The following is a 24,126-nucleotide window of genomic DNA, read 5'->3' as shown; positions in this document are numbered from 1 at the left end:
CTTCATGACTGGCGTGCTCCGAGCGCAGAGACTCACTGTTCTTCCCCACCCGGCTCACCTGCAGGGACGGAGGGGACGCAGGGAGCCAAGAAACAACTCAGGACAACCGCCCTGCCCTGGTGGGGCCTGGGCAGGGAGAACTGACCCCTATGGTGCCCTAGTGGGGGTGTGGGGACAGACCAGACCAGCAGCGAAGCTGCCCACCGCCTACCAGAGTCGGTGCCCCCAGAGGTGGACCAGACCCTGCAGGCCTCAGAGAAGGTGGCAGGCCTCTGGGCACCCCTACCAGGAAAGAGGCAGCCCCCAGCCCCACCCCACCCCTGGCTTTGTTATAGGGCATACCCTTTTGGCTATCTGCCCCGCCACTAAGACGCTACGCCGAGGAGGGTCACACGCTTGGCTCTCCTGCCCCACCCCGGAGGCACCTGCCCCGGTGGGTACACAGTGCGTTTTGTTAAAGAACGGGAGAAGGCTCCGCTGGAAAAGCACCTCCCACTCACACGGAGGGCTGCTGTTCCCCTCTTTTGAGAAGAGCCCGCTGGAGAAAGGAGGCCTCACCCTGTCCTGGTTCACAGGATGTGGCAGCAGGGACTGAAAGGGGCACCAGCAGCCACAGGTGGTACCCGCCCAGGCTTGGGGATGGGCCAAAGTCAGTCCTCAGATGCAAGCTGGCCTTTGTCGCCTGCCTTTTCTGGCCACTCATGTGATGTTCCACCTGGCTGGCCTCATGCCTGGCAGGTGGGGAAACCAGGAAATACTTAATACTTTAGGAAAAGCGTGGGATCAGAAGGTAATTATTCCCAGTGATTCCACCCCTTTTCCCATAGGATATGGGAATGGTGTAGAGTTGGGTGGGGAGGGCGTTTAAAGATAAACATGCCCTGCCCAGCATGAGAATCTGTCCAGCAGGGGTAAGTCCCACGGACTTACTCTATGAAGATGTCTTTCAGTGGCAGGTGAGGACACAAGAGAGAAGTCCTGCCTTTAAAAGCCACAAATGGGCCCAGCACAGTGGCCACACCTGTAAACCCGGCACTTTAGGAGGCCGAGGCAGGTGGATCACCTGAGATCAGGAGATTGAGACCAGCCTGACCAAACCTGGTGAAACCCCGTCTCTACTAAAACTACAAAATTAGCCGGGCGTGGTGGCGAGTGCCTGTAATCCCAGCTACTCAGGAGGCTGGGGCAGGAGTATTGCTTGAACCTGGGAGGTAGAGGTTGCAGTGAGCCAAGATGAAGCCACTGCACTCCAGCCTGGGTGACAGAGCCAGACTCCATCTCAACAAAAAGCCACAAATGATTTTTTTTTTAAAAACCAATACAACAAAAACATTTGAATTCCTATAAAACATGTGAGTCTTTAAGACACATTTGAGAAATATGAGAAACACTGGCTTAGGTCATGTGTGCCCAGCAAGATATGTGAACTTATTTCACCTGCAAACATTCCACAGGTTTGTCACAATTAAAGACATTTGCTCCCAAATTCACACATATGAGGGGGATGTCTTAAAGCCCTCAAAGAATGAAGGTTTTCTCTGGTGGGTTTTCATGTCTGGTTCTATTGGAATGTCTATTAAGAAGCCTGATGTGTGGAACTTTGTCATGACATGTCTGAATGTGACATGCACATTCAGTATAATGTGTTAACATTTCATTCGGTTTCTCTTATTCAGAGGAACTGTATCTGTGAACCACAGGACCCCCGCGTGCCGTATTCTCCTGTATTCTGCAGGTAGAGAGGGATTCCTGTCGGCCGGGCATGGTGGCTCACACCTGTAATCCCAGCACTTTGGGAGGCCGAGGTGGGCAGATCACGAGGTCAGGAGATCGAGACCATCCTGGCTAACACGGTGAAACCCCGTCTCTACTAAAATGCAAAAAATTAGCCGGGCATGGTTGCAGGTGCCTTTAGTCCCAGCTACTTGGGAGGCTGAGGCAGGAGAATGGTGTGAACCCGGGAGGCGGAGCTTGCAGTGAGCCGAGATGGTGCCACTGCACTCCAGCCTGGGCAACAGAGCGAGACTCCATCTCAAAATAATAATAATAATAATAATAATAAAAAGAGAGACGGGCCCCTGTCCCCAGGAGTTGCAGCTGTGTGAATGGTACCTTCTTGCTTCTGGAGAAGCTCATCCACACCAGCACCTCATTCGATTCCCCACCAATTAGCCCAGAGAGGTGGGCGGCTTGCCCAGGACGCAGCCCATGGGCAGAACCGGAGTGGGGCTGGAGAGACCCTTCTGCCCACTGGGCAGGCTACATCTTCACAGCCTTATGTTTTGCTCGTTAGGGTTCCTCCTCCTCTAGTTGGTGTGAAATAAGAGCTCCCTGATGAGTTGGAGCATTACTGCAGAAAACATAGCCCCATCTTTTCCCTGTGAGGAATGGGCATCCCGCAGGTCTGAATTCCCTCTGGGGTCCTGGCTGCAGCTGTGGTTCAAGGTGGGCACCGATTGGTTGCACCTAAGCCCTGGGAAGAGGAGGCTCTGCCACTGTCAGCAACACTGAGGACACACAGGGATGAGGTGCCCCGATTTGGGGAACATTACCCTTAAGAAACTGGTGTGATGTCATTCCACTTCACAGTGGGGGGCCCCAGCTTTCAGGCCAGCATTAAGGACAAGCGCCGTTGCCATGTGAAAAAGTTATTTTCCCAAACAATGAACAATCCTAGTGATGTCATAGGCCCTGCCAGAGGGCCCAAATCAAATCGGTTCTGGTGCTGGGGCAGCCTCCTGTAACACTATCCTGAGGGGATGACTCTTCCTGGGTTGGGAGCAGACAACGGAGAGGCCGGGGGTCTTCAGGTGCGGCCCCTGCATGTATCTGTGTTCACATTTCAAAGTGGTTTTCACTCAGAGGAAGGTGGAGCTTAGCAAAGAATTGTGCAGATCAAGGAACAGCAGAAATGGGGGCCTCCCCCTGCCGCAGCAGCCCATGGGTCAGAAGTGGGGCTGGCATCGGGGCAAGCCAGTGCATCCCAGGGTGGAAGGACTAAATGAGTGGCCACAGAACGGGGATCACTGGAGCAGGAGGTGGCCTCCCCCACGCGCCTTCATGCCTGGCTGAAACCTAATCCTCATTCTTGGGCCCTCATGTCACGGCCCAGGCCTGCCTTCCCAGCAGCCTGATGCAGTCAAGCTGTTCCCACTCTTCGCTCTTCCTCCAGAGGAAGGACCTTTGCCGATGAAGTCATGGGAATAAAAGCTCCCTCTGCTCCGAAAACAGTGGGACTGTGAAGTCAGCTTGTTGTGTGGCCTCCCGAGGCCCAGGTGGGCAGTCGTCGCTGTTTACTGGGCCTTGCAAGTCCACGACGTCATCTAATTTGCAAATCATGTGATTATCCCCATTGCACAGATGAGGAAACTGAGGCTCAGATCTTGGGACTGGCCCAAGATCATGGAACCATCAAATGAAACCACATCCAGGTCTGGCCCCTACGACTTGAGGTCCGTGGCTCTGGAGAACCCACAGATTTAGTTCAATTGAGCATTTGTGCAGTTCCCGCAACGTGCCGGCACCAGGCCGAGCCCTCAGAATACACTGTGACCTCCTGCATGGATGTGTGGGCAGTCTCGGGTCTCACGGGGGACAGTTCTTTCTCACTTCTGCCCACAGGGTCTCTTGAGTTTTCTGCTAATTGTCTACATGGTTTTAATAGATTAATTAAAATAATCATCTTTAGCTCACCTCTCCATTGAATGCAATGCCATTTTGGAAAGAATCACATTCTTAAATGTGACTGTGATCAAAATCACCTTGGCATCTGACAGAGTCATGATGGCTCCTGGGGTCTGTTCCAAACAGGACACTTCCCCCATGGAGATTCCTCACTCTCAGTGACAGCCACACACCTGGCTGCCCTGCCACGTACCTGGTGCTGCAGAGCCCGGGAGAAGCAGCCACACTTCAGACCAAGCAGCTGGCACCACACTGGGCACTGGGGATGGACAGTACAGACATCTTTTCTGTGTATGTGGCTGTGCCCTCTCTCCTTAAGCCATTGGCACATTCTCCATCCATACACGTGCTTTCAACTGGATCAACTGATGGCCTAACCAACTGGAGTAGTGGCCTGTATCTGTCTGTTTTCTTTATAAAGGAAAACTTGAGGCTGGGTAATTTATAAAGAAAAGAGGTTTATTTGGCTCACAGTTCCACAGGCTGTACAGGAAGCATGACACCAGCATCTGCTTCTGGCGAGGCCTCAGGAAGCTTCCCCTCATGGTGGCAGGGGAAGGGGAGCAGGTGTGTCGCACAGAGAGGGAGCAAGGGAGAGCAGGGGAAGTGTCAGGCTCTTTAACGATCAGCTCTGCGTGAGCACACCACCATTACTGCACCACGCCACACCTGAGAGGTCCTTCCACCAGGCCCAGCTCCAACACCAGCGATCAGACTCTACATGAGATTCGGAGGGGACAGATCTCCAAGCTATGTCACGGTCTACCTGACTACGGAAAACTGTCAGGTGACCAGTCCATTTAATTACAGTCACATGAGGGTGTCAATGGCCTGATTCCAGGAACCACTGTCCCTGCCTGAATAGAGAAGATGCTGGGTAATAAAAGGGGCCTATCTGGCAGGTGTTGGGAAACTCAAGTCCAATGGAAGTGGCTGGAAGCATGCCTAGGCCCTGGCTTACCTAGGGACCCGAGGGAGCTGAGATAGAGTTGGCGGTGCTGGGCCTGGCTGAGGGCCCTGTGTGCCAACTGAAGGCCGAGGGGCCTTAGTTTACCCAGCATCTTCTGTGGCCAAGACAACACACACCTACCTGGAGAACATGAGCACACGGGGCTGGGGAGGTGGGTTTCACTCGCACACCCCTGTGGGCTTTTGCACATGTTCCAAGGCTATGAGCTCCCCTTTCTAGAAGCCCCTATTAGCCTCAAGCCTTCTAATGAGTCCTTGCTGTCCTGGGATTTTGATGGTGGAAGGGGGTGCCTTGGCTGCCCTATGACTGTCGCTTGGTGAGTGAATTAATGTCCCTTCCTGCAAAGCTCTCAAGTGGGTGACGTGTGCCAGACATTCTGGCCGCCATCCTGGTGCCCTGGCCACCTTCTCCACCTGTTCTCTGTCCCCAGTTGGCCACTACAGCCTGTCAACGGCCTCTCTTCCTTCTGGGTTCTGGTTGGGTTTGACCTGTAGGAGGCGCTAGTGGGAGACAGGGGGCAGGCTGGACAGAGAGGGCAGATGGACTCTGCCACCTCCTCCCAGCTGGGCAACAGGGGTGCTGGCTGCATTCCCCCGCCAAGGCCCTCTCTCAGCAGCTCCCTGGAGTCTGTGACTGCCCTTTCCCTTCCCCCAAGACAGAGGGGGTTGTGCTCCCCGTTGCTGCTGTCCTGGGACGCCTCTCCAGCCTCTGGGCTCCCTTCACCCTCCCCACAGCATGGGGAGAGGCCATCGTGAAACTCTCCTTAGCCTCTCACCTCAATACCCAGCAGGCGCCCCTTTCCTCCTGGTGCCATGAAGGGTGCGATGGCCCCCTGAATCAGGAGCCCAGCTGATCGGGCGAGGTGCACTTTGGCACCTCAAAGCTGGGAGCCAGGACCTGGAGAGGCCCACGCCCTCCACCCATGGAGCGCCCATATTCCTGCAGGGTGTGCAGGGGTGGAGAGCAGGTCTTGCTCTGGCATGCCACCCTTTTGGCTACTTTGTGATCAAAGTTAGCCTATTTTGACATTTCATGTCTTCAGTTGTATTTTTATTTATTTTAAAATATTCCTGCAGAAATGGTTTACATGGAGGCTTTGTTTTTAAACAGCCCTTTGGCTGACCTCCTTCCATCACTGTCTAGAAAACATTTCAGATTTCCACGTGGAAACAGAGCCCAGGGCCCCAGAAACCCTCACCCGTGCTTCATCCAATCCACCTGCCACCGAAGGTCTCCTCAGCTCTGGGCTCTTGTTCCTTTGGAAGCACCCAGTGGCCCCACTCTCTCTGGCCCTCCAGGGTCAACTCACTTCTCCCACACCTTGTAATCCCAGCACTTTTGGAGGCTGAGGCGGGCAGATCACCTGAGGTCAGGAGTTCAAGACCAGCCCAGTCAACATGGTGAAACCCTGTTTCTACTAAAAATACAAAAATTAGCCAGGCGTGGTGACGGGTGCCTGTAATCCCAACTACTAGAGAGGCTGAGGCAGGAGAATCGCTTGAACCCAGGAGGTGGAGGTTGCAGTGAGCTAAGATCGCACCATTGCACTCTAGTCTGGGTGACAAGAGGCAAAAAAAAAAAAAAAAAAATGCTATGAGAGGCAGGTCTGGGAGCAAAGCAGATCCCTACCTATGGAAGCTCAAGAGACCCAGGGGTTCCTGTCCTCAGAACCCAAGGATGTCAGAGGCCCCTCTCATCCCTAGGGGCAGGGGCTTTTCAAGGAGGAATCTATGGGCTGCTCCTGGAGAGGAAGCCTGGATCCGGTGGGAGACGGGAGCTGCTCAAGGCCTCTGTGGGGCAACACCAGGGCCTGTGCCTGACCAGGCCTGACTCCTGACTTCTAGCCCCATGTCCCGGGGCAGAGCCTGTGACAGTAAGGACATGCCACTGGGCACCCAGGGAGTGTCCTTCATTGTCTCCTTAGCTCCAAAGGTGGGTGCCTCATTCAGGATGAGGGAGAAGCCACTTAGCCTGAGCCAGCCGGAGTCAGGCTGTGTGCTGCCAGGGGCCCATCAGATGCTACCCCTCACCCTCAGGAGGCTGCCACCAGTGCACCCAAGAATCATCCCCTGGTGGGAAATTCCATTCTGATGCAGAGCCTTTGTTCTGACACGAAGAGATGCAGCAGTCACTTCTGAGAGCAGGCTCTCCTGCTCACCTCCCTGGGACCCTCCGGCCCGCCCCACCCCTGCCTCCCTCCTTCCTGGTTTCTCTGTGGGCACTGCCCGCTGAGTGCAAGAGATGGTTGGGGCCTCCTTTGTCCACAGAAGCAGAAACAGCACCGACATGCAAAGGCTGAGTGGGGACCCAAAGCCCACACAGTCAGCCCCGTGTGTGGCGGATGCGGAGCTTGAAGCCCAGAGAGGCGAGGTGGCCTGCCACGGTTACACTGCTGTGAGCGAGGCAGAAGCAGGCCCACGAGGACCTGGTGCTGACCCCATCTCTGGGGCCTGCCTTCCCCAGCAGCCTCCACTTTCTGGGACACTCCGTGTTCACCCTACATTCATGCAACTGCTGCAAAAGGCCCTGCAGGGCAGGAGTGGAGCTCACAAGCTCTGGGAATGCTGGCCCAGCCCCCGGCTCCTCTCTCTGAGGTCTCGGTAACCCCAGGGGCAGCAGAGCTTCCTGACCCTGTTATGCTGGTGTCCGGCACTCAGGCCCTTGTCACTGCTCAACTCAGACTTTAGTGTGGTGGCCGCAGAGACCAAGGCTGTGTCCTCCGAGCCATGCTGTCTGATCACCCCTGGTGGCCCAAGCCCGGCCCAAGCCCGGAAGGAATGGTAGCTCCAAGTGAAGAAATAAGCGAAAATGAAAGGGGGCCGTTCCACAGGGTAATGAGGGGCTGCTGGGGGGCCCTTTCCAGGGAGCCCAGCCCTGGCTTAGTGCTCCTGGGTGGAGCTGAAGGGCTGGGTCCACTTGGAGACATCCAGGAAGACAGTGGAGGCCCCGTGGTAGAGCCAGAGCCGGGGCAGGGCGCCGTGGCGGGTCCAGGTGTCCCGAACTGTATCGTAGGCCTCCATCTCCACGTGGTAGTCACCTTCCATGCCCTGCCAGCGGCCGCCCGTCACGTACAGCGCATCGCCCAGTGGCACCAGCGCGCCGTTCTCATGCAGGCTGTGCTGGGACTGCACCTGTACCCGGTCAGCGGGTTAATGTCCCATGGTGGGAGCCGGAGAGCAGTGCTGAGGGTGCCCTCAGCAGGGTTGGGGGAGTGGCAGAGAGGACGGCCAGCCCCCTGGCCCAGATCCCCTCCACGGCACGAGCACAGGGTCCCTGGGCAGCCCACCCCAGCCCCTCCAGCCTCCTCAGACTCTTCTTTTGGTGGGGAGGCCCCTTTCCCTCTCTGACCCTCAGCCCTCGGGATGACAATTCCACCCCCTGCAGTCAGAGGGGGCCCTGAGGCCCGAGCCCAAAGCTGCCTCCCAGGGAGGTCTGGGCTGACTCGAGGCCTCACTGAGGCTTCGCTGTCTCACAGGAGATGAATGTGGGTCAGCCCTGGTAGACACCCAGGAAGAGCCTAGCCCACCGTGGGCCCCTCGCCTCACCCCTGCACCCCTGCTCAGTCTATGGCCTTGGGAGTGGCCCCGGGAGGGATTGTGGGGTGAGGGCCAGTGACTTTCCAGAGGCTGGAGAGAGGTGTGGCTTCAGGAAGAACCTGGGCGGGTGGGAAGCAGGAGGCTGGTCTGTGGCCTCCAGATGAAGACAGAGAAGAGATGAGGACCCAGGCCCGGAGAGGGTAAGGCAGAGTCCTGCTGTGCTGGGACCTGAGGCTGGGACAATGGCCTGGGCTGGAGGAAGGCCTGGCTGTGGCCCAGCTGAGAGGGCCCAGGCTGACACGCTGGCCTGGCAGAGCTCACCCTGCACCTGTCTCACCACTGTAATGGGGGCCCTGGGTCAGCTGAGCAGTGACGCCAGGGGACAGCTGTGGGCAGCAGGATTGCAGAAGTCCTGCTGTCACCAGGCCAGGAGCCTGCAGGGTGGCTGCAGGAAAGAGTGCCACCTTCTCAGACTGCAGGGACTGGGAGTCTTGGGGCAGGTGGGCAGGCCCAGGGCATCTGGCTTGGTGCCAAGACCCACCCCCAACCTCCTGGGCACTGTCCCCTCCACCAGGGAGGCCGCCCAGAGGTCCACCTCCCGCCCGTTCCTCAGGGACTGATGGTCAAAGAGCGGGCCATGGTGGGATGGCGCTGAGGACAATAGGAAGGCCCCGGGGCTGGCGGCTCTCACCTCCCCTCAGCTCAGGAACCCCCTCCCTGACTTGGCCACCCTGAGGCAGAGGACACCCTCCCTCCTGGTCCCTATAGCACCCTCCATCTGAACCTGGTTTTTCTCCCTGAGGAGGAGGACAGGCCAGTCCTCTGTAGGAAGCTGGGTGTGCAGGGACAGAGCACCAGCGGCCGGCAACCCCAAACCACGTTCTCCCACTGTCACTGTCTCCCCTATCCTCAAGGGGGCTCAGGCCAAGGCACTGTTGTCGCCTTGTCGCCTGAAGGGAATCTCAACCTGCGCCACCCCCTTCGTTGTGGGCCCTCTGTGGGCACTCCAGCCTGTGCTGTCCCCTTCGCAGTGGGCCCTCTGTGGCACCCCATCCCTCACTTCCCAGGCTGGCTCTCTGATGTCAGGAGTTCCAGGCAGGGGCTCACACGTGGGGGGAGGGGGTGGCCCACCTTCTGCCACAGGTTGGCCCCGGGGTCGTACACGTAGACCTTCTTGGTGTTGTCCCCGATGAGGTAGAGCTCCCCGTGCAGTGCGGCGCAGCGCGGCGAGGACAGGTACTTGGGCAGGAAGGGTGAGGCGATCACACTCCACGCATCTGCGAGGGGCACAGGCACCGGCTACCATCACCAGGGTTGCCAGTGCGGGCACTGGCACTGTCCCCCACTCTGAGGGACCCCAGACTCAGTGCCTCTCTGAACCTCAGTGAACTCGTCTGTGAAATGGGAGTAGGTTCCTGTGGTGCAGCTGGGAGGGACCCACACCTGCCTCTCACCCAGCCTTGATATTCCCCCTGGGGACAGTGACCCCTCACAAGGCTGCAGCATAGGTGAGGGGCCTGTGAAGGGTACAGGGATCCCTCAGGTCTCTCCCTGTTGGGGTGCTTTGGCCTGGCTACCACCCCACCCACCCCACCTGACTGGCTGGGGCCCCTCCCTGCCCAGCCCCCAACCCTGGGCCTGGTACCCAGGTGGGCCTTGCATGGACCCTGGGCCCAGTCAGTCGCTTGAGGGTCCTCACATCCACGCCTCAGAATGGGGCCCGCCACCATCTACACTGTCCCCACACCCACACTGCGAAACAGGGTCCGCCACCATCTACACTGTCCCCACACCCACACTGCGAAACAGGGTCCGCCACCATCTACACTGTCCCCACACCCACACTGCGAAACACGGTCCGCCACCATCTACACTGTCCCCACACCCACACTGCGAAACAGGGTCCGCCACCATCTACACTGTCCCCACACCCACACTGCGAAACAGGACCCGCCACCATCTACACTGTCCCCACACCCAGACTGTGAAACAGGACCCGCCACCATCTATACTGTCCCCACACCCACACTGTGAAACAGGATCCGCCACCATCTATACTGTCCCCACACCCACACTGTGAAACAGGACCCGCCACCATCTATACTGTCCCCACACCCAGACTGTGAAACAGGACCCACCACCATCTATACTGTCCCCACACCCACACTGCGAAACAGGACCCGCCACCATCTATACTGTCCCCACACCCAGACTGTGAAACAGGACCCGCCACCATCTACACTGTCCCCACACCCACACTGTGAAACAGGGTCTGCCACCATCTACACTGTCCCCACACCCACACTGTGAAACAGGACCCGCCACCATCTACACTGTCCCCACACCCAGACTGTGAAACAGGACCCGCCACCATCTACACTGTCCCCACACCCACACTGCGAAACAGGGTCCGCCACCATCTACACTGTCCCCACACCCACACTGCGAAACAGGGTCCGCCACCATCTACACTGTCCCCACAACCACACTGCGAAACAGGGTCCGCCAGCATCTACACTGTCCCCACACCCACACTGCGAAACAGGGTCCGCCACCATCTACACTGTCCCCACACCCACACTGCGAAACAGGGTCCGCCAGCATCTACACTGTCCCCACACCCACACTGCGAAACAGGGTCCGCCACCATCTACACCGTCCCCACACCCACACTGCGAAACAGGGTCCGCCACCATCTACACCGTCCCCACACCCACACTGCGAAACAGGGTCCGCCACCATCTACACTGTCCCCACACCCACACTGCGAAACAGGGTCCGCCACCATCTACACTGTCCCCACACCCACACTGCGAAACAGGGTCCGCCACCATCTACACTGTCCCCACACCCACACTGCGAAACAGGGTCCGCCACCATCTACACTGTCCCCACACCCACACTGCGAAACAGGGTCCGCCACCATCTACACTGTCCCCACACCCACACTGTGAAACAGGGTCCGCCACCATCGACACTGTCCAGAGGGTGAAACAGGACCAGAGACCAGGGTCAGGGCTGGATGGCTCAGAGTTCAGGGAGGCTGAGCTGGGCCTCCAACTCTGGCACCGAGTCCAGAACCCAAGATGGGCCTCAGGGCCTCGGAGGTTGGGGGTCACCACTCCTGGTCCGTGAGGCCCTTTTGGGTAGAACAGTCAGGCAGCTGCCAGGTGCCGGGCTCAGGTCACTGGCACCCTACCCCCAGCCCCAGCCCACTGCTGCCCTAAGGCCTGAGCAGGACAGATGTGCAGCTCGCCTCTGTGGTGGGACTCTGCGGAGGTGACGCAGCAGGTCCCCGACCCCTTGGGCCCCTGCCTTCCTCTGCATCCCCTCCTCTTTGTGAGAGGCTGCGGCCACCAGCTCTCTCCACCCCGGGCCCCGTCTATCCTCAGGAGCCCCCATCCTCGCCATCACTGCCAGCGGACTGTCGCCTGTCAGAGGGGCCTGTGGTCCTCTGTCCTCGGTCCCTGAGCCCCGCCCACCTGTGACAGGGTTGTAGCACTGCAGGGCCAGGGCGTTGTACTTGCAGGCGCTGGAGCCCACCAGGTAAAGCCGGCCCCGGCAGCCGGCGGCCGAGAAGTTGCTGACGTATTTGAGGGCTGGGCTGATGGGCGTCCAGCTGTCCGTGTAGGGGTCGTAGCTCTCCACCTCCACCACATCCAGGGTGGTGCCTGCAGGGTGAGGGCGGGGGCAGGTCAGGGCTGGGGAGGAGAGGGGAGGCCTGGAAACTCAAGGGCTGGGGCTTTGTAAGGCAGCAGGGACCACCGTGGTGGGAAGCGGGGTGGGATCCCCATTTCACAGATAGGGAAGCTGAGGCTCAGAGAGGCGCCAGCACCTCCCAAGGCCACCCTGCCAGGAAGTGGTGTAGGGGATGGACACTCGGGCCTAGAAATGCCCCACTCTGGGGCCAACGTTGCAGAACGGGGTGGCAGGGAGCAGTCAGGAGGCTGCCCGTCCCCAGGCCCCTCATGTGCCGGGAGTCATTTCCTAGAGTGCTCTGAACTGGAATGGAGGACACCAGCCCTGGGAGGGCAGGTTGCAAGACCCTGGAGCTGCAGGCAGCTCCCTCCCAGTCCCAGATACAGTCTGGGTGTGACAGTGATGGGGACGCCTCCTGGGGAGAGCAGGCCTTGGCCTGGGCCTCTGTGAGCACCTGGGGACCTCACAAGCCCTGGGCTCGGGAGCCCTGGACGCTTTCTGCTGTCTGGTTGGGGACACGGTAGCCACTGAGAGAAAGGGGACAGCTGGGACAGGTGGGGCATTAGAAGTGGCCTCAAGACCAGTTCATCACCTACAGAGCTTTTGGGCCACATGTGTTTTTCTTTTCTTTTCTTTTTCTTTTTTTTTTGAGACAGGGTCTTGCCCTGTCACTGAGGCTGAAGTACAGTGGTGTGATAACGGCTCATTGCAGCCTCAACCTCTCAGACTCAGCCATCCTTCTACCTTGGCCGGCACGTGACACCATGCCTGCCCTTTTTTTTTTTTTTTTTTGAGATGGAGTCTCACCCTGTCACCCAGGCTGGAGTGTAATGGCTCAATCTCGGCTCACTGCAACCTCTGCCTCCCAGATTCAAACAATTCTCCTGCCTCAGCCTCCCGAGTAGCTGGGATTACATGTCCAGCTAATTTTTGTATTTTTAGTAGAGACGGGGTTTCACCATGTTGGCCAGGCTGGTCTTGAACTCCCGACCTTGTGATTCACCTGCCTCGGCCTCCCAAAGTGCTGAGATTGCAGGCGTGAGCCACTGCACCTGGCCTGGCTATATTTTTTTTTAATGGGCTGGGGGCAGTGGCTCCCTCTTGTATCCCAGCACTTTGGGAGGCTGAGGTGGGTGGACCACTTGAGCCCAGGAGTCTGAGACCAGCCTGGTCAATATGGTGAAACCCTGTCGCTACAGAAAATATAAAACTTAGCTGGGCATGATGGCACGCACCTGTGGTCCCACCTACTCAGGAGGCTGAGGTGGGAAGATTGCTCGAACCTGGAAGATGGAGGTTGCAGAGAGCTGAGATCACTCCACTGCATTCCAGCCCAGGTAACAGAGCAGGACTCTGTCTCATAAATAAATAAATAAATAAATAAAAAATAATTTTAAAAAGGGAGACAGGGTCGCTCTATGTTGCCCAGGCTTGTCTCAAACTCCTGGGTAACATAGAGAGACCCTGTCCTCCTCCAAGCAGTCGTCCTGCCTTGGCCCTGCCAAGTGCTGAGATTACAGGAGTGAGCCACCACACCTGGCCACATTTTGTTTTCCGATGTTCCTTTAATCAGTGAAGGCTCCTGGGTGACTCCCTGCTGTAGCTGCAGGTGCTGGCGGGTGGGTGTGGCTGTCCCCACTGGCCCCTCCTGCAGGAACCCCTCCTGGGGCCTGAGTCACCATCTTGCTGTCTCTGTCCCAGCACAGCAGAGGCACTGGGAGCTGGCCAGGGAGGACACCCGGGCTGTGGGTCTCGATGGCCCACCTGGTCAGGAGCCCTGGCCTGTGGCTTGCCCGCCCCACCAGACAGCGAGCCCTGAGGGTGGCAGTGGGAGCGGCATCTCTGTGGTCTCCGAGGCCAGCATGGGGCTCTCTGTTGCTATTGCTGCAGGGAAGACAGGCTAGAACCAGGCCCCAGGGAGGAGTGGAGAGGAAGGCCTCACCGCCGATGGCGTAGATCTCCCCATTGAGTGCTGCGCTGGCATGGTTGGTGCGGGCCTTCAGCATGGGCGCCACGGGCTTCCAGGCGGCCTCCTCCAGTGGGAAGCACCAGGCCTGGGTGGTTGACCAGGTGTCTGTCTTGGTGCCCCGAGAGCCACCTGCCGGGAGAAGTTCTGTCTACATGGGTACCACCAGCCTGGGGCGCCAGGCCAGTGGGGTCTGGGTACCAATGTCCAGGGGCCTCCTCCCATGCCAAGCCATGATCTCCAGCGTGGTGAGCCAGGGGTGGGACCAGCGTAGCGCAGTCGAGCTGTGTGACTGCACAGGCCCCTCCATCCCCCATAAACAGGGATGACAAGATCAGTGGTTTCAAGCCCCCATCAGCGGAAGCTTGTCCCCTCCCAAATCTTACAAGGAACCCCAATTTCTAAGATAGGAAAGAACAAAGTGACCCCTGCATCACATGACTCCTTCTGGGGACCAAGACGGGCATCTGGTCAACCACCCAGACCTGGGTCTTCTCGCTGAAGGAGGCCACCTGGAACCTCGTGGCGTCCACAGCAGCCACGCCAGTGTGGCACTCAGCGGGGAGGTCTGGAGCTTCCCCTGAAGGAGCTGTGCGATGCAGGGGTGGGCCCGCGCCAGCCTGTGTACAGAAGCAGCTCCCAGCTCCCACGAGTGACCACGGATTTTAAATGTCCTCGTTTTCACATGCATAGAAAGGCCTCGACAAGCCTTGACTAACCATCAGAGACCCCACTCAGTGCGGGGAGTTGCACTGAGCCCGGTGCTTGGCTGGGCAGGGCATCCCTGGAAGGGTCCCTGAGCTGCCTACCTGTGACATAGATGTTGTTGTTCAGGGCCGCCAGGGAGAAACCCCACTTGTGGTAGTCGGGGAAGTCTGGAAGTGCCATCCACCTCTCTGGCAGAAGGAGAGAGGCAGAAGGGTGAGGCTGCCAGGCTCCCTGCTGGGGCGGTCCCCACTATCCCTTCTCAGGTGCTTTTCCGTGCACCAGGTGCAGAAATGCCCCCCTCACTGGTGGGGAAAGGGAAGGGCAGGGGGACACTGGTGCAGGGACCCAGGGGGTCCTGGGTGCTCTGGCTTAATGCGTCCCCCCTACCCCTCCACAGAGCCTGGCACTCAGAGTGGACACAGGATAGCCCCCTGGAGAAGCAGGAAGGCTTTGGAGGCCGGGGTCTCACCTTGACCCTGCAGTTGACCCCACTGACCCCAAATGGACCATTCAGCCCCTCGGGCTGGCCTGTCGGTTAGATGCGGTGTGGGTTAAGTGGCCTGATCTGTGGGTGTCACTAGTGCGTGATAACACCAACAGCATGCCTCCCTCCCTCCCTCCCTCCCTCCCTTCCTTGCACCCTCCCTGCCCTCCAGACAGCCAGGCACATACAGGGGATCAGGCACAGGCCTTGCAGCAGGCAGAGCGGGTCCAAATCCCAGCTGTCATGCCCCAGCTGTGTGTCCTTGGGCAAAGTCCAGCCTCAGTTTCCTTGCTGTAGAGTGGGACTGACCCCTGCCTCCCAGGAGCTATGGGGACCCTCATGGGACTGCTCACTGATGGCGGCTGTTAGGATGATTGCTGCTCGGGTTGTGGGGTGGGGCAGAGCGATATGCCCAAGTCAGGCCTGCCTCTCAGAGCTACAAGAGGTAAACTGAGGCAAGAGATGCGAAAATGCTTTGGAAAATCAAGACAAGACAATAACTGTGGAAATGGTAAAGTCCTATAAATGGACATATTTTGGGTGTTTGTGGAAGAGCCCCAGGCCTTCGGGATGTCCCCTGGGAAGACTCTGTTTACTGTTTTTGACCATTTTTGGGAGATGCGGAATTCCAGGCCTCCCTGGGAGCACAGCCTGGCACTGTGGGCAGGGACCGTGTCCCCGTGACTCATGGCTCTGTCACCCCAGGGAGGGGGTTGCCCAGCCATCAACAGGCCCTTCCTGCCAGCACCCCGCCTCCCAGCCGGCTCTGAGACAGCTGCTCCCTCCTGACGCCAGCCCCAGACCCCTCTCATCAGCCCCTGACCCGAACAGCTGGCCTCGGGCTTCCTGGAGTCTGCCAGCCTCTGACGCCAGGGAGATTGCTGGCGACCTGCCTGGTGGCCCCATGACACCAGCCAGCCTGCATCAGCCCTTCCCAGAGCACCTCCCAGGGCCAGTGCAGGGGCCTCCAGAACCGCTGCGGGGCCCTCTTGCCTCCTTTCCCGCCAAATGGCAGACCTGGCCTCAGTGCCCACTTCAGGGCTCCCTACAACTGTGTGAGGAAACAGCAGGAGCCCATTTCACAGATGAGGAAGCTGAGGCTCAGAGAGGCGAGGTCACCTATTTGAGGGCTGGGATTATAACCCCATTTGGGCTGACCCAGAAGCTGAGCTCTCACTCCTCCAGCTGCCTGCACCCCTTTACTCCCCACCCCGCTCTCCCCTTGGGGTCTCGATTCCCCCGGCAGGTGCACTGAGCGGGGGGCATGGGGAGGAGGCAGCGGCCAGGCCGCCCACTCCACAGAGTGCAGTCTGGGCCATGGAGCCCTGTACACCAGTCCCAGAGCCTAAAAGGGACCAGAGTCCTGGGCTCTGGTTGCAGGGAAAGGAAACAGCAGTGCCCCGAGCTTTCCTCCTCATTGGGGTGTCACAGGCTCCTCTGCAGCCCCCAGGTGAGGCCCACCCAGGCATGCCCCTCACAGTGGCCTCACACAGCTCCTGGTCCTCTGCGAGCCTCAGTCGCTCCACCTGCAAGGTGGACACAGCGGCTCTCGCCAGACCGAGGGACAGCAGGTGGGCCCAGACGCGGGAGGGGTACTTACTGGCCTTGCTGTTGTAGAAGGCAAAGTTTCCAAGGTGGGCAGTGGGCTCCTCACCTGCCTCATCCTCCTCCAGCGCCCGCCCGCCCACCACCACCAGGACCTCCTCCAGCTTCTGCCGGAGGGCGAGTGGTGCCTGTGGGGTGGGAGGCCAGGGTCAGGGCAACGGCAAAGTCTCCCCATGCCCTGAGCCCCCGTATGCCCTGGGCAGGCCTCGGCATGTGTGTGCATGCGAGTTGCTGGAGATGGTGTGTGCCCGAGTGCACAAGCTCCTGCCTCCTTGCACCACGTGCCTTTCAGGGGCACTCCTGAACCACCTTCAGAACCAGCCCCACAGCAGGTACGCAGCGCCGTGCATAAGCTTCTCCCCATCCCCGCTCCCTGGGTGGCCTCCAGCAGGCGGCACAAGGGTGTCCCAGCTCAGCGGGAAATGCTGGCTGTCTTAGGAATGGCCGGTAAGCAGTCGCTGCCTAGGGCTCCCAGAACCCCAGGCTCCCCAACAGCCACCCGCCCTGGCCCCCATATGGAACCCCCAGATCTCCCACTGCCAGGAGTTAGAATACTAGGTGACTGCCTACTGGCAAGGCTCTGAAGCCAGCTCCAGAAGGAGGCCAGGTGCTCTGTGACTGGCTGGAATCCAATGGGGCAGGGGTTAGGGGTTAGCCCACTACTCACTCCACCCTTGGCCTGAGGACCATTAGCCTGAGCCACTCTTTGTCCTCGGACTTGGCTCTAAAGGAGTGCCCTGGAGCAAGGCCCCTAAACAGGGTGTCTGGCAGCTGACTGCACAGCCACTCCCAGACCTGTCACTCCATCTGACCTGCCATGCCCGCCAGGCCCACTGCCAGCACAAACAGGAAGTAGCACCCCATAAAAGCTCGGGCGGACTGCCAGGCCTGTCTGTGCTTCCTTGCCTGTGCATAAGCTGCACCACCTTCCTGGATGGTTTTCCTCTCTTTTTCTCCCTGTGAGCTCCTATCCCTCCTCTAAGGCCCAGCTCATATGCTGCCTCCTCCAGAAAGCACTCCCTGACTGCCAGCCCCTCCCAGAATGCATCCTGGGCATATATTTGGCCCTTCCACACTGCCTGACGTCTGTTTCCAGGCTTGTCCCACTGAGCTGCAGGCTCCTTCAGGACAGGGTCAGATCTTACCACTTCTACATTCCCCTGCCCCTTGCACCCAGGGTGTGACACGCACACAGGCACGATCTGCACTTGAGGGGTGAATGGTGATGTCCTTATAGGGAACTAGCCCAAAACAAGGAGCATTGCAAGGTCAGTGCACCTTGGAATGTTCACTCCTTACTCTGTCCTGATTCAGGTGGGGTTTCTGGGGTTCTCCTCCCTGCTTCCCAGGAATAGGGGCCTCCCAGCTGCTCACTCACCCCATCACGGCCCTGGGACAGGGCTGCCCGGCATGCCTCTGACTCCTGGATCAGGGGCTCTGTGGCCAGCAGTTGTTGCACGCAGGGCCTGGGCATGGCGTCCAGGTGCACTAGGCTGAGCAGCTCAGGCAGGTGGGAGGCTCGGGCCTGTGGATCATGGCGCACCCAGCGCAGCAGGGCCTCAAGTCGGCTTTGCTCTGGCTGCACCTGCAGCAGGTCACTGGCCAGACAAGTGACCAGCCGGTCTCGAGGAAGCTGCAGGAACTCGTCCTCATGTGCCACAGCCTCAAAGTTCTCTCGCAGGAAGGCCCAGGCCTTGGCAGCCACGCCCAGCAGCCCTTGCTGCTCCCCAAACTCACAGATGCCCAGGCAGTTGGCAGCATCCAGTTGCTGCTGCAGGTAGCGGCCGCAGACCTTCTGCACCGAGGGGAAGTGCAGGCGTGCAGCCGTGCGTGTCAGTGCCTCCACATTGCCCTGGGTGATGGTCAGCCGGCCTGTGTACACGAAGTCCACCAGTTGCCCCACCACAGCTGGCTCCACGTCCCGCAGCTCCACGCGCGCAGAGAAGCTCTCGGCAAAGTCACCCGCAAACATGGCATGGAAGTAGGGGCTGCTGAGTGCCAGGAGGCCACGGTGGCATGGCAGCTCCCGGCCGCCCACCAGCAGTGTGACATCGGCCAGCTTGGGCTGAGCGCGCAGCCGCTGCAGGCCCTCCAGCATGTCCTGGGCATGCGAGGGCAGGTGGAAATCCAGGTCATCCACGTTCCGTACCATGATGCTGTGCCCACGGGACCCTCAGCAGCCCACCCACTCAAGGGAAGAAGTGCCTGGAGCCGCCTGAGCTCCTAGGAGAGAAGACAGCAGGGTCAGCCAAGTGGGGATGGTCTCCTCCTCCTGAGCGGCCCATCCAGTCTGTCCATCGGTCCTTTCCATCCCTTGATAAACACAGGATGAGCATCGACCATGTGCCAATCACTTTACTCGCCATCTGCCTCAAGCCACCCCCAGAACCCTGTAAGGTAGGGCAGGTGTCATCCCTGTTTGCAGTGAGGAAATTGAGGTTCAGAGGGGTCGGAAACCTACCCATGACCAGGCATTCGGGGCAGAACAGGGCTGGCAAAAGAACCCATGCCCTGGGTCTCGTCCACAACCCTGGGCTACACTGAGCCTACCCCCAGGGGCCCCGGAGGCACCCAAACTCCCGGAGGCGTCCTCTGTCCCAGATCCCACACTGCTGGGGAGGCCATTTGGGGGCTGCAGCAGCTCCTGCTCCCGTGGTGCTCCCAGGCACCAGGCCACGTGCCAAGCATGCAGAGAAGCTGTGCATTCACCACTCAGCCCCACAACAGTCCTGGAGGGTGGGTGTAATCATTGCTGTAATCAACAGCCAGCCAAAGGCAGCGTTCTGGAGAGTTTGGCATCACTGCTCTCCTATGGTTGAAGTCAGCAAGGCTGCTTACAGGCTCATGTAATTATATGCATGTGGTTTATGTCCTTCTGGTATTGCACCCTAAGACAACCGTCCCTAGGAGAGATCAAGTCTGTGCACAAGCCTTTGACCCGGGTCACCCCAGGGCGAAAGGCTGCGCAGCGGAGGGGCCGTTCGCCCGCTAGGGGGCGCCTCGCGGAGCCATCCCGGGCAAGAGAGGCGGCCGCGCGTCCACAGGTACAAAATGCGTGGGAACCTCAGCCGCATGGAAATGACAAAGCTCAGCTGGAGAACCAGGAGGCCAAGAGTCTGGCCGGGCAGTCACGGTGCAGGTACAGGTGCAGGCAGTGGGAGCTAGGGCTCCCCGACTTCCCGTCCCGGATGCCACCTCTTGACCCCAGATCGGGGAAGCACCTGGGAGCCCACAGGGCCTCGCGGACCAACCCGGGCTCGCGCACAGGGCAGCTCAGGCGGCCGGCGGTCCCACGCCCCAGCATCCCGGCCGGTACTCGAAATACCCACCCAACACTGCAGGCATGGGGTTCCTGCCTGGCCCCTCCCCAGGAGGCCCTGGCCCCGATGAAGGCGGTTCTGCCTTTCCTGGGCAGCTGGGAGATGAGCTGGGGCCTGAGTAGGCGATGGGGCTGTCCCTGGGCCACCGCCTGCAGGCGTCGCATTCCCGTCATTGTTGTGCTCCCTTGGGCCAGCTGCTGCTGGGGCGATGGGCCGGCAGGCATAAGCGCCCCCACTTTCCCTGGGGGCCTCAGGGGTGCCTGCTGACACTTGTCACCCTGAAGTCCCTGCATGGATCAGGGGCTTCCTGAGGGTCTCAGAGCCTCACCCCAGTGCCTGCCCAGGCCTGGAGTGAGGAAGCTGAGTGGGCAGGACAATAAAAAGCCTGAGCCCAGCAAGGCTGGCGACTGTGGCCGAGTGGCCCTGACTGCCATCCGAGGGGTGGCCCAGGCTCCCCCTCCCACCTCTCCAGCTGGAACAGAGGGAAACCTGTCTCCTGAGCCCCCACCCTGAGGAGCCTGGCTTGGCCGCTGGCAGGGGCCAGGGGGCATCTCCGAAGCACTCGGCTGTGATCCCGGCCTCCGGGGCCTAACCCATCCTCCCCGCTGCCCCCTGCTGGGTCCCCCTGCCCTCTCTGCTGTCCCCTGCCCCAGAGCCCCCTGGATCCTACCTCTCACTTGGCCTGGACCTTGAAGCTGAGAACACAGACCCGAGAGCAGGACTGCCTAGCCGGCAGCCAGGGGACACGGAGGCCTGCGGGGCGGGGCAGGGCGGGGCTGGTGGCCCCAGGGGAGGTATTTTTAGCCTCTGTCTGGAGGGTGGCGGGAGGGTCAGGTGGTGAGGGCTGGGCTGGTGGGGGAAGGATCGAGATGCCGGCTCCTCGGTGACTGTCAGCTCAGAAAGCCCATGGAGGCCTTCCAGGGACTTGTGGCCTAGGACAGACATCAGGAGGGGCTCCAGGGCAAGCACAGGTGAAAGCTGTGGCGGTGGGGCTGGCTGGTGGGGGCAGGGCTGCAGCTTCCCCACCTGTTTCCTCATCTACAAGGTGGGGACAGTGGAGCCCGTCGTGGGGGCCTGGGGTGGCAGAGAGCCTCAGCCCAGGGCCAGGACACCGACAGGTGCTGCCCTCGCTGTTGATGTCAGTGGCACCTATGTGTCCTCTTGTTCTGCTGTCACGTGGGAAAACGTGATTATCATGAATAAGCACAGCTGGTTAGCAGAGGCTTTCCATACTGGGAGTCCATGGCAGCGGTGAGGGAACTTTGCCCAGAGAGGGGAGGTGCCACCCTCAGGTGCCCCGCCCAGCTAGCGCAGGTAGGAGAGACGCTGGGGCTCCTTGCCCTGCTACCCCATGGCCTTGGCCTCGGGGCTGCCCAGGGCGGCTAAGAAACAGGGTCATCTAAAAATACAGCAGCGGACTCTCAGATTCCTGTTCAGCGCTTGGTTCACAGTAGTCGCAGGGGGAAGCCCTCACGCCTGGAACTGAACTGGGCTCAGAACCACAGGCCCTGACCAAGGTCAGGTGGGTTGAGTTGGGGGCCGAGGAGGCCACTGGACATTTCCCACACCAGTGGCCAGAGCAGAGGCCAGAGCACTTGTGGCTGAGGAGCTTCAAGTGCATGGGAGAGAAGCCCTCAGCCCTAAGCCCTCAACCCATCGGCCATGTGGACCTGACCAGTATGACTATTTCCAGGTGTGCTGCGACCTAGAGGAGCTGGGGAGTGTTGGGTCTGGCTGTGGCCTCTTGATGCTACTAGGGATTGTCCTAATGCTCTTACAGACCACAGAGGCCCAGGTGGCCCCCAGGGAGACAGAACCGCACTCCTGCTCCTGAGACGCACACAGCCTATGGCGGGGAAGCTCACCCACAAATTACTGCCAAGTCTGCAAGGTGCCCTCAGGGTTACCTTCCATAGGGGTTCCCTGAGTCCATGCTTCCTCTTCAGCCCAGCCTGGCCCAGCCATAGCCCAGTCATAGCCCAGCCCAGCTCAGCCATAGCCCAACCATAGCCCAGCCATAGCCTAGTCATAGCCCAGCCCAGCCCAGCCTGGCCCCCGCCCCTGCTCTTTCCCCTGCTCCTGTCCCACACTGTCCCAGGATTTTCCCCCTGGCCTTGGACATCAGCCTCACGTTGGGTGGGGGACGCTCATGGAAGACCCCAACTCTCACTGTGCCCAGGACCACTATGGGGTGGGCGCTGGAGTGTTGGGTTTCCCCACTGTCCCCGCTGTTTGCAGGTGGAACATGCAGGGTTAATGCGGTCCCAGCTCGGGCTGGAGGAAATGAGGACAGGGGATTCTGATGACAGGCTGCTGTCACGGGGAGCTGGCTCTGCTCGGGGAACAGCACTGCTTGCCAAGTGTGGAGGCCTCACAGCAGCCGTTGTGGGGCTCGGAGTCCCAGCACCTCAGATGACAGGTCAGTTTGGGAAACTCAACACCGGGGGCGCAAAACAGATCCTCATCAACAGATTGCTACTGAGTGGTGCAGTTTTTAAAAATACACCACTTGTTTCTTTTTATGAGGATAAAAATAACACAAGTTCCTTTTGGAAAACAGAAAAATAAAAAGCAGAAAATGTCACCAGTAAAAGATCATTTTCCATTAACATGCTTCCAGCTCTTTCCTATTGTCAAAATGAGCCTGCCGGCGCGTGTGGGTCAGCGCCCTTTCCTCACACCTTGTTAGATTGTGGGCGTTTCTGATGGGATCAGCACTGGAAGATTTTCCATTTTTACCAGGTGCGGTGGCTCACGCCTATAATCCTAGCACTTTGGGAGGCTGAGGCGGGTGGATCACCTGAGGTCAGGAATTCTAGACCAGCCTGGTCAACAGAGTGAAACCCCATCTCTACTAAAAATACAAAAATTAGCCAGGAGTGGTGGTACACAACTATAGTCCCAGCTACTCGGGAGACTGAGGCAGGAGAATTACTTGAACCTGGGAGGCAGAGGTTGCAGTGAGCCGAGATCGTGCCACTGCACTCCAGCCTGGGTGACACAGCAAGAGTCTGTCTCAAAAACAAAAAAGATTTTCAATTTCATCTCAATAGGATGACATCGCACTTTGTGAAGCTGGGAGTGGTAACCTCCTCCTGTTTGTGGACATTAGGCTGTTTTCCATTTGGGACTATTACAACGAAGGTGGCGTCACCTGTGTGACTATTACCTCAGAATAGATTCTGAGTGTGAAATCACCAAGTTAAAATGTGTGAGGCCGGGTGCAGTGGCTCACGCCTGTAATCCCAGCACTCTGGAAGGCCAAGGCAGGCAGATCCCTTGAGGTCGGGAATTCGAGACCATCCTGGCCAACATGGTGAAACCCTGTCCCTGCTAAAAATACAAAAAGATTAGCTGGGCGTGGTGGTGCATACCTGTAATCCCAGCTACTCCGGAGGCTGAGGCAGGAGAATCACTTGAACCCAGGAGGCAGAGGTTGCAGTGAGCCGAGATCGCACCACTGCACTCCAGCCTGGGTGATAGAGCAAGACTCCATCTCAAAAAATAAAATAAAATAAACAAAAAATTGGGTGGGTGAGCTCCCCTCTGCTAGGCCGGGGGCCTTCCAGCTGTGAGGACGTCCCAGGCCGGGTCCGCATGTCAGTCTGCCCGCCTCTCGGGGGCCTTACAGCCCTGCACAGCACCTCTCATCCATCTGGGTTGATTTGGGGCCTGGGTTCCATCAGGCTGTCCTTGTTTCCCTTTCACCAGCACTCTCACCTATCAGATCGCCGCTCCTTCCCTGCGGACTGGCTGCGGCACCACTTTCTGTGCGTTCGCTGTTGGGATTTGTTGATTCTTGGGTCAAAACCACCTTGTTTGACGGCATATTGCGCTGTAATGAGGACGTCTTCTATCTGCGATGGAAGCCCCTGCTGCCCTGCCGCATTAGTGATCTCACACCGCACCATCAACTGCCCCGAAATCCAATGTCCTGGACAGCACACACGCGTCGTCTCTCCGTTTCTCCTCGGGAGCGCGTGTGTGGGGTGGCTGCACCTCAGGATGTCTCAGGAGGGTCCCACGACGTGCTCAGTCCAACTGCAGTCATCGGAAGGCTGGCCTGGGGCGGGAGGGTCTTCGGGCTGTGAGCTGGAGAACCCATTGCCCCCACGGGTCCCTCTGTAGAGCTGCTCCCAACACGAGGCGGCTGC

At 59.1% G+C, this 24,126-nt stretch overlaps 1 protein-coding gene across 1 annotated transcript; it reads right to left on the bottom strand.

Moving 5' to 3' along the window:
- Positions 1-4,122: 4,122 nt before the first annotated feature.
- On the bottom strand, positions 4,123-22,322 carry KLHL30 (kelch like family member 30). Its single transcript, XM_007966835.3, has 8 exons — positions 20,643-22,322; positions 18,031-18,875; positions 16,648-16,780; positions 14,665-14,751; positions 13,832-13,987; positions 11,673-11,861; positions 9,322-9,467; positions 4,123-7,785 (listed from the first exon to the last, which is right to left on the bottom strand). Exons 2-8 carry the CDS (start codon positions 18,802-18,804, stop codon positions 7,534-7,536), a joined length of 1,737 nt encoding a protein of 578 aa, XP_007965026.3. The 5' UTR covers positions 18,805-18,875; positions 20,643-22,322; the 3' UTR covers positions 4,123-7,533.
- Positions 22,323-24,126: the final 1,804 nt, after the last annotated feature.

Source organism: Chlorocebus sabaeus, chromosome 10, assembly GCF_047675955.1.
Source record: "Chlorocebus sabaeus isolate Y175 chromosome 10, mChlSab1.0.hap1, whole genome shotgun sequence".
Taxonomy (NCBI): domain Eukaryota; kingdom Metazoa; phylum Chordata; class Mammalia; order Primates; family Cercopithecidae; genus Chlorocebus; species Chlorocebus sabaeus.
This window is presented reverse-complemented; position numbering and strand designations above follow the sequence as displayed.

What these genes read in the sequence shown, in the direction of transcription:
- KLHL30 (XM_007966835.3), bottom strand. Translation starts at nt 18,804, where the DNA reads ATGGTACGGAACGTGGATGACCTGGATTTCCACCTGCCCTCGCATGCC. An exon ending in TGTCCCAGGGCCGTGATGGG is followed by an intron (nt 16,781 to 18,030) that starts GTGAGTGAGCAG and finishes CCCACCCCACAG; the next exon opens with GCACCACTCGCCCTCCGGCA. An exon ending in GTGCTACAACCCTGTCACAG is followed by an intron (nt 9,468 to 11,672) that starts GTGGGCGGGGCT and finishes TGCCCCTCGCAG; the next exon opens with ATGCGTGGAGTGTGATCGCC.